At 38.9% G+C, this 18,121-nt stretch overlaps 2 protein-coding genes across 2 annotated transcripts; one reads left to right on the top strand and one right to left on the bottom strand.

Annotated features, from left to right (window-relative positions):
• Window positions 1-100: 100 nt before the first annotated feature.
• Window positions 101-3,772, bottom strand: LOC107043223. The gene is made up of 3 exons (XM_015264653.1): window positions 3,711-3,772; window positions 2,140-2,889; window positions 101-328 (listed from the first exon to the last, which is right to left on the bottom strand). Exons 1-3 carry the CDS (start codon window positions 3,714-3,716, stop codon window positions 101-103), a joined length of 984 nt encoding a protein of 327 aa, XP_015120139.1. The 5' UTR covers window positions 3,717-3,772.
• A 7,585-nt stretch (window positions 3,773-11,357) lies between these two features.
• On the top strand, window positions 11,358-16,657 carry LOC107043814 (cytochrome P450 CYP12A2). The gene is made up of 6 exons (XM_015265484.1): window positions 11,358-12,009; window positions 13,849-14,092; window positions 14,602-14,798; window positions 15,446-15,801; window positions 15,869-16,117; window positions 16,196-16,657. The coding sequence occupies exons 1-6, from the start codon at window positions 11,802-11,804 to the stop codon at window positions 16,523-16,525; spliced, it is 1,584 nt and encodes a 527-aa protein (XP_015120970.1). The 5' UTR covers window positions 11,358-11,801; the 3' UTR covers window positions 16,526-16,657.
• Window positions 16,658-18,121: the final 1,464 nt, after the last annotated feature.

Genomic DNA, 18,121 nt, shown 5'->3' on the forward strand with positions numbered 1-18,121 from the left:
AATATCGAAAATGCTCTTCAGACACATTGTTTAATCTACATTGATTCCATCTATTATAAATAATGAGATTATGGCGGGAGATAAAATTGTGATAATCCAACTAGTATCCTTGATTGTACCCAGACTTTCCTGGTGCAGCATCCTCGTACGTGATCGTTGGCATGTAGCCATTTCGATCGGCCTTGTAATGAACAATCTGCTTACGACCATCTGGTAAGAGCACTGTGTAGACACCCTGGGTATTGTCACCTTCCCGAGACTCTTTGTGACTGTAATCATTACCGTATTCGTCATTCACGCGGTATTCGAACTGGTACTTGGCTGGAGGCTGCAAAGTAGAGGATTCAAAATTTATTTTAACATATGAAACGCTCACTACTTTCGAAATGAAATGCGGAAAGGAAAATCTTGAAGACAAGTTTTAGTTTTCATGGAAATATGCCCAATTTGTGGGCGGTTTTGATTCTAACTCAAGTTGCCTTTGAAGTATGGGATTTTTTCACTGAAGTCTGGAGAATTAATGTCTGGAATTTACAAAATTATCCCGTACAATAAGAGCGAATACTAGTCAGTTGTTGACTATTCAATTATCTGACATTCAATACAAAAGTTAGTGAAAATCAGAACTGTCTGTTTGATTTTCAGAATCAAATCACTGCGACTTAGTGACAAAAACACTTTTCTCAAAGGATTTTCCACTCTTTCAATTACAGAACCGCAGGTTCTCAGAAAGTCCAATATTTAAGTTTTTGCGATCATAACAATTGAATTTTGAAATTGAATTAAAATTTCATTGAATTGAATGTTCAACTTTCACACTGAATCAATTCTACTGCATTTCCAAGAACACCGAAAAATTCTACTCACAATGTAATCTTAAATTGAATTGGAACTCACAACGTCGAGAATTGAGATGCAGCTGTCACATTTTTTTATGATTTCCCACTCTTTCAAGTGCGTAACCGCGCATTCTCAGAAATTAGGACTATCCTCTTGAAAACTAGAACTATTTTTTGTTGTACTAATAAGACCTGCTGTTTGGAAACTTGAGAAGGTTGAACGTTGCAAGTAATATCATAACTTCATCCGAAATGTGAAAAAAAGCAAACTATCACAAAATTAATTTCAGCGCATGTCAGTAGTGTTCGCCACTACCGCGTCTTCACGACCTCTAAAAAAAGATTGACCCAGAAAAGATACTCTTTCTTTCTCGTTCGAGCTTTTCCTTTAAATAAAGGGAAAAGGCTGGCCAAAGGTTGCAAGGTATTACACTTTTATCCTGAATGTCAATTAAGATCACCTATTCCGCCTCCGTAACTCTCAATACATTCCACAAATCAATTTCCTTGAATAAAGACTTTTTCATCGATATCTTGAGATCCACTCGGGCAATAAAAATCGGCACTTTCTAAATTTAAACCGATAGTTTCTCGCCTCTTTAGCGAACATCACCTGCGCCCTTCAACATCATCAAAATGTAAAGCGGAAAGAATCATTCTCAAATGGAAACACATAGAAGACGAGTTTTGATTTTCAGATACATGTCACTGAGATCCCGGAATATATCTCCAATTATTACGAATTCATGATTGTGAAATTCAATGAGCGAGATTCTGAAATTCAGTGATATTGTCACCAAGTTTGAGTACCATTACACTAATCCCCAGTGACAGTCACCAATTATCTGAAAAAAGTCACTGATTTCCAGAGAACCCAGAGTTATCTTAGCCAGTATTTATGGTTTAGTATTATCAATAATTGGCAATAGATTTCAGAAAAGTGACACGTTCCCCCAAATCAAAACTTTTGTTTCACCGCACGGAGAGAAATATTCAGTAAAAATTACGGAACTCACAATTCGCTCACCGATTACGGAATCGGTTCAGAAAATTTAGGTGACGGTATCGTAATTTTTCCCCGGAGATGCAGATAAAAATAACGGAAGGCTCTGGAAAAATTCCGTGACAGTTCCGTAAAATTTCCTACAACCACATTTCGCTCCGGACTTACGGAAAAGATACGTAATTTTCATTGAATATTGCTCTCCGTGCGTGAATATTGGAATGTGCAGACCCTGCCACGAATGGTATCAACTCCATTCCCAGCTAATGCTGATTATCCAGGGTGAAAATCACTTACTTGTTCGTACATGTATCCCCCGTTGCTTCCCGATATATCGTAACCACTATCGGGATAGTAGTGTCCCGCTGGTTGACTCAGTCTCCCCGAGTTTAAGTGGCTATCGCCACGATCGAGATGTGATCCTGAGAATCCTCCAGGCGACGCAGTTGAGAACTTGTTTGGCGTCAGATAGGTATTAGGGGGTACGATCGATGTTGAGGGCTGAATTTCAGCGTATTGATTCTGATTAGCCGGCAGATAGGTGGATGAGGGTATTGCCTGGGTGAATGTCTCATCGCGCTGACTCGGGGGTAGATATTGAGAGGAAACGATATTCCGATTGGCAGTATGTTGAGTTACACGAGAGGGGGGTGGGTTCGGTGATACATGATGACCGATACGGCTATCTTGTACGGTATCTGATGCATGATGGTGACTTGGGGTGGCAATAGGTGGAGAGGAATGGTGGGAGGGTAAGTATCGTTCGCTGAGTAGTGAGAGCGATGAGGGGGAAACTGAATTGTGGAGGCTACTCGGTGGGCGAGCACTCGGTAAGTACAGAGAATTTGGTATTACATTTTGGGGTAAGCTTTGGTGATTTGGCGGAAGATAATGGGATTCCGGTGTTAGGACTCCCCGTGGTGATGCACCGCGGTAACTCGGGGGTAGATATTGGTCGGACGCCGCTGATGTGACCGGTGGTTTGTAGCCCGTTGGCTCTAAACTCGCTCCACTCGTCGTTATCAATGACAGCGCAATAATTACCCACTGAAAGTAGTGCAATGGAAAATATCAGTTTAGGGGGCATTCTAATATCACGTCACATGCTGTTGGGACTTTTTATACCGCGAAGCCCCCTTCCATATACCTCGCAATAGGTTATGGCGATTTTTTTAGTTTCTTCATAACTTTGGAACTTATCCAATTGTTGCCATCACTTTTTTCGAAAATTCCGCTTTATGAATTTTTGGGATAGTTTGGAATTTTAGGCTGTTTAGAATTTTGTATTGAAATTTCTCGTATGCTTCGTAGACATTTTTATCATATTTTAGTTCCACTGAGCTTTCGTTTGCGTCATTGAAAGAATTTTATGGAGAAATCAATAAAAACTGTGAATTCCCGTTCAATTATTCCATGAAAATTCATAGAAATCAGGAAAATTCAGGTAAACATATTCTTGAATTTTGAATTAACTGTAAATTCATTAAAAATTGGTACCGAATATTCATATTTTGATTGAAAATTTAGTAAGTTTGAAAGTCTATTATTTTTCCCCCTACACTGGATTCAATGTCGCTCTTCTGGAAACGACTAGTGAACTGTCTATGAAATTTAATTTTTTCAACAGTACGGTGGAACCTCTGTTTTTTCGTAAAAAAAGGAAACAACAACACAATTGTATCTGCGATTTTGTCTATTAAAGATCTAAAAAATATATAATATGACATCAGAACCTAAATAACCTCCTTCTTCCCTAATCGTGTGACAATACTTCACCCCGAGGTATTACCCCTTTAGATGGACTCGAAGCACTTGTTAACAATTCGCAAAAATTGATGTTAAAAGGCTAATCCCGAGACACTCTTTACCTTCATGTTTCTTCTGTTCGGCCAGAGGTTGATTTGATTTGCATCCTATGAAGAGACTCTTCTTATATACAGGTGTTGTTTGAGTATCTTTGGGAGGAGCCCCCAGGGTGGTGGTTATTTTGCGTACATACCGCGAAATAAAAGTGAATGCTTCGGTGGGCATCCTTCCGAGCAGCCCGCGCCTCAGCGTACTTGAAGCGTTATTCATCTTCCGCAGATGAGAGACGATGAGCCTCCTACAAACGCATCAACAACAGTATTCGTGGTCTCTCCTTATTTCGTAATACTCAACTGTAACAACGAGAGCAAGGCCACGTAACGCAACATACCAGAGACATAAGCCCAGCCATACCCATCTCCTTGCTCTACCAATCTTCTTTCTGATGCTTTCCTATCTCTCCTGTCTCCTCCGGTGACGCGGTCGCATCCTTGATTCCATGTAATTTCACCTCAAGGCCTTTCACTCAGCCATCCGGCCTGTCGCGTGTCAGTGGAACAAATGCCTTTGATACTTCCCTACCCTCGCGATGAATGATACAATACTTTGATTAATATTCGCCAGTTTCATTCACTCCTCCTACGCAATTTAATGTCCATGATGAGGACAAGTTTGATTTCCATATAAATTGTTCGTGTGACATAGTTGAATTTTCCGAATTCACTCAACGGTACAGGCCAACTGGGAGTGTCAGAGGACAACATCGCTTCACCATTACCTCAGAAATTTCCTTTGTACCATAAAGTAGAGTAACAAACTCGGGAATCACTCGATGGCTGCCTCTAAACTTCCAAGGTGAGAACAGTCAGGCAGATGGTACTGAAGGAACCGATGACAACCACAACCCCTCACTCCACCCATTCCAAAAACTTTAACATGATTCTCCACCGAAGTGAAAAGTATGTCGCATGTTTCATCCATTGCGTCGTTCCTCCAAGGTATTTAGTAACAAGTGGAGAACGACGCGACGGAGCGCGACCCCCTCTGGCCTCCTATATATCTTTCATTGTAATGAGTTAAGGAGCCATCACGACACGACTCGTCGCCCACTTTGGCAATTGTTCTCTTTATTGAATCAGTGTCTTTTGATGTCAGCTAACAGTTCAGTCATATGATTCGTCTAGTGAGAATTTACAATAGAGCGAAACGAGACAGAACATTTGGGGGAGGATGTTTTAATTCGTGTGAAATGTCGCAGATATTGCGGAACTCAAAACTTTCGGAAAATCAGAATATTGCTCTGGAGTTCTGACATTGCGCATGCAAGGACTACGATTTAATGAATCTACAATTTCACGGAACTTGAAATTTTATACTGAATTCTTTCGAGATAGAAATAAATTTCCAATTCGCTCGGTAAAAAAACACATCTATGGCTGCAAAAATTATTCTCCGTTGCAGAAAAATTGTACACAGTATTGAGTAATCATTCGCGTTCACTGGGATAATTTTTGATGAAGCGCTCGGTAAATTTGACAGTTTCGGCACAGATCACCCTCACGTTCAGGAGATTTTACCGGGCTGACGGAGAAAAATTCACTATTCGTCTCGTATTTTTTCCCCGATGGAGGGTGAAAAAATACTGAAAATCGAGTTCGCTCCACGATTACTTGACTTGTTCAGTAATTTGTCTCCCACTTTTGTTCTCCGTGTGTGGAGATGGCTTAAAAAAATGTGATTATAACCCTCGAAGGCGATTTTTATACTCACATTCATCCGAAAATACATTGTGCACTGAGAAAAAAAAAACTTTTGCCAAGGGATCATTTTCTTGGGAGAAAAATTTATTTCTTTAGCAGCGTATTTCTCCAGGGCAGCCATTCCCATGTGGTCCATGTCCACCTCCAAATATGATCCCTCATTATTTTCCAGTTTTTTCTACTTTGAGATTTTCTTATGTAAAATAATTTGGAATAATTTTAAATATTAATAATTGTCAATGGAATTCATTCAAAGTCATATAGCATAATCCTCCCATAATTTAACATAATTGTAATATTCGGAGATCGACTTGGACCGCCTGGGAATGACTGTCCTGGAGAAATCCGCTCCTAAAAAATAAATTCTTGTCCCAAGAAAATGATACCTCGGCAAAAGGAATTTTTTTCTCAGCGTGGATCCTGTGATATAAACTATTCTATGTCAAAAAACAAAACATTTACAGAGTAAGTACAATTTGAAAAATGCCCTTCGTCTTTGTGATAAAGCCAGAATTTTATCATTTGAGACATTGAAATCGTAAACCCAAATGTGAAAAAGAAGGATATGAGCAAACATTGAGATGCGGAAGGACATGAAAGGCTAATGCATGAAGACAAAGCGCAACACAATGGAAATATGGAAATATTTTTTCAACTCCCAGGGAATAACGAGGATAAAAACCACAACATGGCGCTTTGCAAATGTAGAAATGATGCTGCGAGGCGTTTATTTGGCTTCATTCACGTTTTACACCATCTCTTTTTAGCCATCTCATTCTCTCCTCACTGCTGAATGTTGGAATTAATACAGCGCTAACATATGCATTTCTCCACGTGCAACGCGTGCAATAAATATGCATATGGGGGGCGAGGGGGGGATGATGGTGAAGGTGGGATCATTAGCATACGTGCACGTAAAGTAGAATCGCCTAATATTCTCATTAGCATAGATACGTAGGTCAAGATTACTTTTACTCTTCATATCCACGCGAACTTCTAACTCGGTGGAATCGTATTACAAGATGGCGTGATCCCACCTGGGAACATCAGTTCTTTCTTTCGGGGGTCTAAATTGGGACAGAAGGTGATCAATCGATCGTGGCTGCGGTACACAATGTGGCTATGGGGATATGGTTATGATTGAGGGGAAATGTTCAACTTTACAGGTCCAAATGGTCAGGGATATTCTGTCAATAAATTGGGATTATACGCTGTTAGAAAAAAAAATGAAATTTCATGGACCGTTGACTACTAATTTTTTAGGACAGTGACGCTGAATGCGATTTAGAGGAAAAAAAATCGTGAAATTTCAGGTTTTACTGAAAATTTAGTAAAATTTCCGAATTTTAAGCAGCGCAAAGACGAGAATTGCGTTATTTATTTGAATTTCCAATCTAATGTGAATATTCAGTGCCAAATTACATTGAATTGTCAGTGAAATCTGAAATTTCATTATTTTTTTCCCCCTAAATCGTATTCAGTGTGCCTGTTCTGAAAATTCAAGAATATAGTTACCGAATTTTCTGGCTTTTTATTTATTTCCAGGGAAAAATGGAACTGAAATTTGCAGTTGCCTTTGATTTTTTCACGAAATTCTGAATTTTCAATGATGAAATTCCTTGAAATTTCAGTGGTAATTAAATTCAATCAAAATTTTCAAAAAATGTACTGGAAATTATAAATTATAATTGTAATGTAAGAAGTCTATACCGGAAATGGAAATTATCAAAATATAAATATATAGCATCAAATTATTGCAGAACAACTGTCATTTTAACCGAAAATTTTTAACAACGTATTTCTTGACTTCTCACAATCATGAAAATAGATTCTTATCCTGATTCATTCAATTTTTCATTCGTCCTCCCGATTTCCGTTACGAAGCAGGAATACCCATGAATTTGCAAAAATAGCGCATGCAATTCTCACCGGGTTCGCATCGTCGAATCATTGAATCTGAGAACGTCTCCACAGTGACAATCAAGTCAATTCATCATTTCTCTCAAGCGTGAAGAATGATATAATAAGAAAGACGAAGGAAGAATTATTCATCGAAAAAAGTATTCGGTTCAGTGACTAAATCGCGTTCATTCGCCGATACATTGAGGCCACCGTTTTTAATTGAATTTCAAGAGCACTCCGAAGAAAAAAACTTGGCGGCACATGATAGAAAATAGAAGAGATCCCGTCACATCAATGTCGTGATCGTGTTATTTACTTTTTTCCCCCATTTTTACCTCATCTACTTTTTTCGCTAGCTGGGAGCGAGTCGAGTTAAAAGTTTCAGTAACGAGCTCAACCGGAGAACCAGGACAATGGTCCGTCGTCGGCGAGGGGGGAGCGAGGTTGAGGGTCGATCGAAGATCAATTAATGTCTTCGCATCGTCGAAATGTTGACAGATCCGTGCACCTTCCTCCCTTCAATCCTTCTTTTTCCCTACACGTATATATCCAAGTTTATACTAACCGGATTCGATCGTGGCAAACTTTCTAGTTTGCCTTTCAATTTGTCGAGCCACTATTCCTGGGGAAACGGGCGATTAAAACTTTTTACTAGCCCTTAATTGAATGACGCCACATTGTGTTATCCCTGCGTGCCTCCATTTTTCGTCGTACCGAGTGCAAATTATTGAAGAATAATTCATTCACACAGAGAGAGAAGTTGAGGAGGAATTACTGGTTAACTCAAGTGGTCATGGAGAGAAATTCCTTTTAAGGGTTTTTTAGGGTGGTCTAAATAATGGCCGTACATCTACATGAGCACCTATACAAGATAGGTGACTCGTAGAGACTTGAATTAATTAATAAGCGTCACCTAGCTCGCGGACAATTGCCAAAAACTCGTCCAAAAACAGAATTTTTGCCGACATTTTATATTGTTTTCCTCTTGGTACAGACCACACTACAGATTCAACAATTTTCAATCATCAAATTTGGAAATTAAATTGCGTGAGAGAAAATGGAAAAAATCAGGAATATTCAGCGTCATTCAAATTACATTTTGCACAGAATTATTATTTTTTTAATCATTCATTGTCTATAAATAAATAATGAAAATTGTTTAAACGTTTGAAAACCTCATTTTTCAGGTATAAAATTTCTGGTAAAATTCTGAATATGAATAAATTCGTTATTTCTAAAAAATGTTAGTAATTTTCGAAAAGCGCAATTTTTTAATTACTTATTATTTATTTAATCTTCCTCCATAAGTAAATTTTCTAATTTTTTTTTTCAGATTTTTAAAATGTTTTCTAACGGTTCCATATCGAGATTCAGGTTCAGACTTGCAAAGTTTAAATAATCAAATCATTGTAAAATCCAATTGGGCTCGAATGAAAGCTCTGATGTTCGACTACAAAAGTAGAAAAGCATTTCACTAGAGAAAAAATAGCCAAAGTACTTGGATATCCTCAACACGTCAATTCACACGCAGCATCACCCAGAAACTTCAAATCCATCCAGTTATTATTTACAAATTGGAAAAAAATCACAAAATTCGTGCGGGAAATTTCGTTCCCTCTCCGAATTTGCGTTAATTTCAATGTTGCTCGATTACGTTTCCGGCAGCAAAATTTTCCGTGATTTTCTGCATAATATCTCATCTCTTCTCTCCGCTCATGAATGAACATAGTCATTCAACGCAGCATGACATAGCTAAACGACTTTTGCCAGAACTCAATGACGCAGAGGGAGAGAGAGAGAGAGGGTCTTTGATCACGTGCTGAGTAAAATAGCCTGTCACTGCTGAGAGCAGACATGATATCGAGTGGTTGAATTCTCAGCGACAACCTCAAAAATCTCAATGATCTCAGTCGATAAGTCCCCTCCGGGTTTATGACATCCCAGCCGTATTTACCCTGAATGTTCTTGAATCAATAGATACGACCATGTACCACCCGCCGACCAATGATGCATCCGCATATTTACACCGAGAAAGCATGCGACGAGCGAGCGTTATGGGGAAATTGCCCGACTATTTCCGTACGATGTACCTCTATTTTTGTATTCATCGTCATATTGATTGCTTGCCCTCCCCGGTGTAATTACAACTATTTCCACTACTTTGGTTCTGTTTATTTCCAATACCATGGAAACCACCCTTAGTTCCATACCTCCTCATTTGTGCGGGACAATTGTCCTAGTGCTGTTGTGACGGTGAGGGTATTTTCGTATGTAATTAAATTCATCAATTATGGTTGAATCAAACATTTCCTCGTATAAAAGCTGGAGCCCACAAAATGAGGTTTACGAACTCGTTAATCAATCCCCCTTGTCTGCCGCTGCTGCCGGGCCCCCCTCCCCCTCCCTCTAAACACCAAACAATCGCAGCCGTCGCCAATTTTATCACGACGTAATCACCTGACAGGTGATTTATCAGCGGTACGTACCTTTTTCACGGCCGGAAAACTTTGATCCTCAAATTACTATTGGAAATTTTAATTGACTCAATATATCGTAAATGTCCAATTAATGCTAATGACGAATCATCGATACATCTTCTGCCCATGAATTGTTTAATATGCAATTAATATTAATTAAATAATAATCGTGAAAATTCGTCATTTATCAAGCCGAAATTAATAGTTTAAATTAAAGCACTTGCGATGGAAATTTATTCATCAATGTAATCCGAATTGCGGAGAGGGAGGCGGGGGATCACGACCCAGCTGTCTCTGGAAAAGACTCATCCCAAGGACATTCAGTTCGCAAATGTGATAGAACAATGGGGTATCAGCAAACCATCAGGATAAAGCTGGTGCAATAGCCAAGTATTGTTAGAGACAAAAATATTTCTTGGTTTTGATTGATTAATGGTCCACTGTGGATTGTAATGTGGGTAATGGAGAAAACAAGTGGGAAATTGCTTTCGTCACGCCATAGGCAATATATTTTTGATAATAAATTAGCAGTTAGCTTTCGAATGGGGTTTCTATGACGATGGATTTTAAATTGTCTTCAATGATTCATTGCACACTGACCCAACGTTGGCAGCTAACAATAACCCAATGTTAAATTCAGTAACGAAGCGGTAAAACGGTTTACGTCGATTTTGGCCAGTTTTCAATGAATATCTCGGAATCTAAGAGAAATAGACCATTTTTTGTTCAGACCTTTTTTGTAACCTCTAAATCGCTCTACAAAAAAGGTTATTATGAAAATTTCGTTATCTCCTTTAGATTCGGAGATATTCCTCAGAAACTCGGCTGAGGCCTAAATCGGCTTAATCCGTTTTACCGCTTCACTACTAATTTTTTTTACCTTTCCCTGAATGTTGGTTTCAAAATAAATTTTTTCAACAACAGATGATAGAATCAATCTCCTGATCGAACTCGATCACGACGTCATTGGGAACAATATTTCACATCACAATTGGATTCATTTAAACAATTATTTTTTTATGGCACGCCGTGCAATAAGTCGAGTTTACCGCACGCTGCGCTTCTGTACGATGTGGCATAAAATAGTATAGACCACTCGGGCATAAACTTCGTTTTCAACGAATGTGAATACAGACCTCGCCTTCGGCTCGGCCTGTAAACTTCACATTCGTCGAAAACGAAATTTGTGCCCTTGTACTCTAATGTACTATTAGTTATCATCGAAAAACGATCGATCACATATACACTCACGTATACATACATACATAGACACGACAGAAGATCTCTTCAGGAAGCATAATTTCCCTACAGAAGTATTTTTTTTCTCAGTGCATCATTGCCGTAATGAGAATCACAATAACAGCAAAAGTTGGTGACCTACAGAATACGAAGTCCCTCGTCTATGCAAGATCACCCGTCTTATCAGGATGTTTTATTAATCCGCGTCAGTAATTTTCCATCGACGTACATCGGAGAAGAAATACCCGTGCTCTCGCTTAATGCAATATTCCCCCAGCCTACAGTGCGAGGGACTTTGATCGACGCTTTCCTGTCTCAGTGATCATGTCACAGTATGCAGTTGGCTCTTCTGCGTGAATAGAGTGATTATAACGCAGTGAAGTTTCCGGTGTCACCTATCCACCGGTTGAATAAAAAATTTAATGTCTTCTATTCTCCAATCGGAACTCGTGCTTCACGATTCACTTGGCACCGAGGGACACCTGCAGTACTCATTGTATCATAAATCTGTCGAGTGAAATAATATCACGGACAGCACAACACATGAGCTAATTAGTGAGCACACAAATGTACGTCCAAGTGAATTCGGGTTATCAAGATTGTTCGATAACTAATCAACTACTATCATGAATGTCGGAAGTTCTCAGATAATTGCCCACTGAATGCAATTCGATACGGGCAGATCTAAGTTGAGTTAATGAATCAGTGATAACGAAACGTGAATAGATGAATTGAATTTCTATCGTAACAAGTGGCCACTCGGTGAATAGTAACAATGGGCTCCAAGATGCGGGTGAGGAGGCTGAAGGAGCTGCCAAGGGATATAACTCCAATGAAGTCCTATGCAAATGCTGCGGCTTGCCCGGTTGGGCATAGAAATCAGAGAGAATTAACGTGGGAGCAGGCAACACCGTACGAGAACATACCGGGACCTAAATCACTGCCGCTTATTGGGAATATGATAAGATTCATGCCATTCATTGGTAACATTTTCTTGATGCTGAATTGAGCGGCTTACGCTGCACGCAGTACATGGTTTATTTGAATTAAATCATCTCTATTTGATTCGAATAAACTATTTTTCTGGGTATGCGGGGAAAAAGAATTTAACTAGTACACAGAAAAAATTCATTTGTGCCAAATAAATTCTTTTCAGACCGGAATTTCAATGGGTGCATTCATGTAAAATTGCCCGAAAAATGTTTCTAAAAGAATCGAGAATATATTTTAAATATTCTAAGGATAATTTGTTTTCCTATTTACGTGAATAACGCGAATTTTTATATTAAAACGAAATTACCTGTGTAAAAGTCGAATTTAGAAAAACTAATTGGTAATTGTTATTGTACACATTTGTTTTTTAATTTTGAAAAAAAAACTCTGTAGCTAACAAATTGGAGGCCCTAGACTATTTTTAACATTTTAAGCGTCGGCGGGGCAAACGAACGATAAACAATTAATTTTTTTGAACTAATTATTCGTTTTTAGACATGTATAATCGATCTTCAATGCATGCGAAATCTCACTCCGATAGTCGCGACTTTTAAAACTCATAGTAGTCTCCCCCTAAATAGCTCATTGAATTTTCGATGAAATGGGACAATTTTTTTTGTCGCACGCGAGCTTGTAAACCGGCACGTTGCAGACGCTATGCTATAAAAAAATTTACATAAGCTGTGGTAAATGACGTTTTTAACGAAGAATACTCTTTTCTTTCGAAAGAACAATTCTTACCCTTTGTAAACTGAACTTAACAAATGAATAATCATTTGTTTATGAGTTATGTAGATTTAAAGAAAATTGACGTGCCCATTTTGCCCCACTCTGCCCTAATATTCTGGTATGACCAAGGTCAACGCAGAGCTTTGCCCTGGGATGTGCTCAATGTTATCCAACATTCGCAATTGGATTATCACGCAAACGCTTTTCATCAGCCATTTGAAATTCTGTGACTGGATTCAGGATATGAAAGCAATCTCGTTGAAACATTCATACAGACCATCATCACTTATCATTATTGAACCAGAAATGTGGCTAGTTGGCGCTTGTTCTGCAGCAAATAAACATTTCTCAGAACCAATAGACATAGTATGCAAATGCACACAACGCATTAATTTCTTGGAATAACCAAATCTACTTTCACGATAAAAATTTGTCATCTCCGAGCATTCGTTGAGTATTTACCACAAAATTTTAATGACTAACCGTTAGTGATTTTAGTAATCACTAAAGGGTGAATTATTCGTGGAAAGTGAGATTTCTTTGAGAACATTTCTTCTACATTGAGATAGTAAGATATTTTGGCCTTGGAAATTTCGAAGCTGTGAGTTTCTGGATTGAAATAAAGACTCACTTCGCAAAAACTTTTTTTTCTCAGTGTACCACCATATACACTGTTAGAAATTTCTTGAAGTTTCAGTCACAGCGTCATCTGAATTCTCAGTGTTGTGAGTTTGCATTTAATTTCAAATGAAAATGTTCATAAAATTTCTCATTCATCTTGAAAATTCAAGAGAATTGGGTTTTTCATGGTAAACGATCATTGATATTACAATGAAAGCCTGAATTTTAAATAGATTCAGAATTCAGAAAAGTTGTTGCCTGAATTTTTCCAATTTTCAACATTTTTCAGTGCCGTATGGGCCTGGAAATAGAGAATCACTTGAATATTCAAAAGATTAACCGATTCGTCAATGAAGAAATATACAGAAATTTCGTGTAACTTTGTCGTTATTAAAAAATTCATGCTTTTTCACTTGAAAATTTAAGAGTAATTTTCCAACAGTGTAATTGGGTGTTTAATGCAAGTGCTATTTCAATAGGTGAATATGCAAATCTATCCGCGTTCGACCAAATGTTGATGCTCCAGAGGGACTATGGGAATATCGTCAAATTGGAGGGCATACCTGGTCGACGAGCTGCCGTGTTTTTGTTCAATGCGGAGGACTGCGAAAAAATGTACAGGCTGGAAGGGCCCCGACCTATGCGAGTGGCAATTCAAACAATGGCCAGTTATCGCCAGAGAAATTCTCATCTTTACAAAGACAAATATGGACTAGTAGCTAGGTGACAAAAATTTTAGAATTCAATCCTACACTGTTAAAAATTTTCGTCTGAATTTTCCAGGCCAAATTCCGGAAATTTTTATCGTGCTCAAGTCCCACTGAAATTTCAGGAAATCTAGTCATTGAAAAATCAAATATTTCATTTATTTTCTGTTTAAATGATCTGAAAATCAATGAAATACTTGATTTTTGAGTTCAATTATTCTGCAAAAATTCAGAAAAATCAGGAGAATTCAAGGAAAAATTGAAAATTCATGTAATTTTATTTCTGAATATTCAGAGAGTTGTGAAATTTCCATCCACTCCCACTGAAAACTCATGAATTTCGGTGAATTCTACTTAAAACTTGAAATTTCATAACCATTTTTTCCCAAAATTCGATTCAACGTCACTCTCATGAGATTTACTATAATATCTTCCATGAAATCTCAAAAAATTTCTGACAGTATAGTTCCTAATCAATTCCGAAACATAATAAAATAGTTTGTTTTCCGAATTTATTATTCTCAGTCAAGGTGAGGCTTGGCACAACTTTCGCAAGAATGTGAACCAGCATATGATGTCGCCGAGGAGCATCAAACCCCACGTGGTGCAAGTCGACGAAGTTGCCAGTGACTTTATCGCGAGAATACGGAAACTCCGAGATGTAAAAACTTTGAAACTGCCTACCACGTTCAACAACGAGATGAATAAGTGGGCTCTCGAGTGTAAGTGCGCGGGAAAATGCTCCGCAAGTTTTTATTAATCACCTGGGACGCAAACACGTGCACTCACACATTTCGAAGGAAAAAAACAAGGTTTTTTGTCACTAGAGTTCTTTGGGCGAGTGACAGCTGCATCCTGCCACCGTAAATCCTTGCTGATAATGAGAAAGTTTTTCCCTCAATTGTTGAAGTAAATTCATCTCGTATTGAGTTGTAGATTTGTGGTTTTCACACTGTGAAAAAGTTCAATCTCTCCGTGAGGAGTAAACGTGGAAATTCTCTCAATCATTCTTCATGATTCATCAGAGATCCATTGAATGATATTATTGACCACTAGAGCGGGCGCGCGCTTATTCTTGTCTGCATTCAAATCATGAAAGCTTCATTATTATTTAACGTGAATATGAAAGAGTGAAATCCACTGCATTTAATACAGCCAGGAATACGCGACTCATAGACTAATCAGAATTGAGCATTAGTGCATTGTAGATTAGCCAGTCAGTTTCGATATATCTCGATACAAACCAACTTCAAGAAACGTTCTACTTTTAGAGATAGGACATATCGACCTCATACCCACGCACTACATCATGAATGAAAACATTAATTAATTTGTGCTACCGCACGTGTTAATTACAAGACATTTCCAGCAATTTGCGCAATCGCCCTGGATCACCGTCTGGGCTGCCTGGAAGACAATCTCCCTCCAGACTCCGATCCCCAGAGAATGATAAATGCAATTCACAAAATGTTTGAATTATTCTATCAACTCGAAGTCCTTCCCTCCCTGTGGCGCCTCTACGATACAAAAAAACTGAGACAATTATTCCGCACACTGGATTTGATAAATGGAATTGCCTGCAAACACATTGACGAAGCTCAAATAAGATTTTCCAAATCACCAAAGGGACCAGATGAGCGGAGCGTACTGGAGAGTCTATTGAGCATTGACGAACAAACGGCATACATAATGGCACTTGATATGTTGACCGCTGGAATCGATACGGTATGTGCACGGTAAATAAGATTAAATTTATCCTGAAAAGCGATTATTTAATGGAAGCATATTTCAGACTGGCAATGCCACAGGTACACTGCTCTACCACATAGCAATAAATCACCGTGTGCAAGAAAAATTACGCGCTGAGGTGGAAAATTTGCTGACGGAGAAAATATCACCGGTGACATACGACATTTTGAATAACATACCTTACCTTAAAGCGTGCATCAAAGAATCACTGCGATTAATCCCAATCGCAATTGGCAACCTCCGAACGATGCAGAAAGACGTTGTCATCGGTGGCTATCAAATTCCAAAAGGGGTCAGATTATTTTCATATTTATCACCCTAAATATTCTCCTCGGTTTGATCAGCTCAACTATTAAATTTTGCATTTCAGTGTGATTTAATAGCCTCTCACAGTGTACTAGCTGTTAGCCCAGAACACTTCTCTCAACCCGGTGAATTTATACCCGAGAGGTGGTTGAGGGAGAACACATTGGCCACGATAAAATCGGCTAAAGAGGCGCATCCATTCGCCTACATGCCTTTCGGTTTTGGACCCCGCACATGTATTGGCAGACGATTCGCCGAAATGGAAATTGAAACGCTTGTGATGAGAATTGTGAAAAATTTTCGGGTAGAATGGTCTAATCCACCGATTCAGATAAATAGTGGGTTTATCAATACTATAGCGTCACCGTTGCAGTTCAAACTGACTGATATCTGAGTGAACTCGGTTAGTCTTCGTCACTTGCCAGGTGGAAATTTCGCTCAGTTTGCTTGTGTCTAGATCCAATACTTTTTTTTTTTTTTTATATATTCCGGCCCTTTCTGCCCTCTGATTGGCTAATCGGCCCTATCCAACCCTACGCATGCGGCTGTGGATTCTACACTGTACCGCATTCGCACTCCTATAGAACATAGGAGTAGCATGGGAAACCACAGAAAACCCATGCCGATACAGGCGGTCACTATATTAGCGACCTCCCGCTCGCCAGAGCCTCCGGTTGAAAAACTCGGTTCCACGGGGAATCGAACTCACAACCTTTCGCACACTAGGCTCGCACCTAGCCGCTTCGGCCACCGACGTCGGTAGATCCAATACTGATCAGAATTTTCTTGATTTGACTTAGGATCAGAGGGGCTATTCTCGAGTCGTTGGGTCCCAATGCGCACCCTTCGCATACGACGCGAGCATTCGCATAGTCGTGTGCGCGAAGTCGCATACGCATTGGGACTGTTTTTTCGTTGTTTAAACATGTTTTTATTCAACGTCACAACTGATATTTGCATTATTTACATAATTAAAAAAACGGCTATATAAAAAAATAAAATGACAAATATTTTTATATAAATACGCATTGGGACTCACCGAATGGAGAAGGGCCTTCCTGAATCCAATGTGGCGGAGTGAATTCCTGTTCTGATCACTGAAACCTCGACTGGATCCGTACACAGCTGGGAGAAAACACGTTTCTGTCTGTGAAAAAGTTCTAGTTTTCTGCAATTTTAACTGAAATTCAGTGGTTTCTGTTCTTAACCCTAGTCTGGTCACTCTACGCAAGCATGCGCCTTGATCACCTCCGCGGGAATGTGCCGTCGTGTTATTTAGGCTTTAACGTTGCCAAATTTACTCTACACTGCCCGGGCGCGTTTACCGAGGTTCCGGCAACGTTGCGTAATGAGCCGTTTCATTCAACATGGGAAAAAGAATTCTTCTGTAGGAAATAATTCAAAATTGGATTATATCGTTCTAAAATCACTATAATGTGTTATTCAATTGGAGAGAAATTTTCTGAATTTTTCCGGTTATCTACTCAATTAATTAATATAACTAGCGAAAAACGACGTGCTGCGGCGTTAACTTCATATGGTGACCAAATAGGGTTAAAATAACCATTCGGTGCTGAAATCGAGAAACCTGGGATTTTCAAAATCAAAATCTTGAGGTTCTTAATTGACCCTTGTCTTCACAAATTATCTTCATTCAATATGTTGTGGCATCACAACTTAGGCAAAATAAAGAACCTCCGCCTCTCCTTAATCGAATGACGCAATATTTGAATGCGCCCAACGGTTCTTATTTTAAGAACCCAAGGTTCTTCACTTCAATACCCAACGGTTTTCAATTCCAGTACCGTGGTTCTGGATTTCAGTACCGTGATACTGGGAAATTTGTGTTTCTGTGAATAGGATCCGGTACTGACGAAGCCAATTTGATCCTAACATTTCGATCAGGCATGGAACCACACAAGCATTACATTTTTAACCTAAAAGCGATGAATGTCAGTGTTTAATGATCAGTCGCTTATTCTACCCTGAT

This window comes from Diachasma alloeum, unplaced genomic scaffold (assembly GCF_001412515.2).
Source record: "Diachasma alloeum isolate Michigan unplaced genomic scaffold, Dall2.0 Dall_scaffold_00176, whole genome shotgun sequence".
Taxonomy (NCBI): domain Eukaryota; kingdom Metazoa; phylum Arthropoda; class Insecta; order Hymenoptera; family Braconidae; genus Diachasma; species Diachasma alloeum.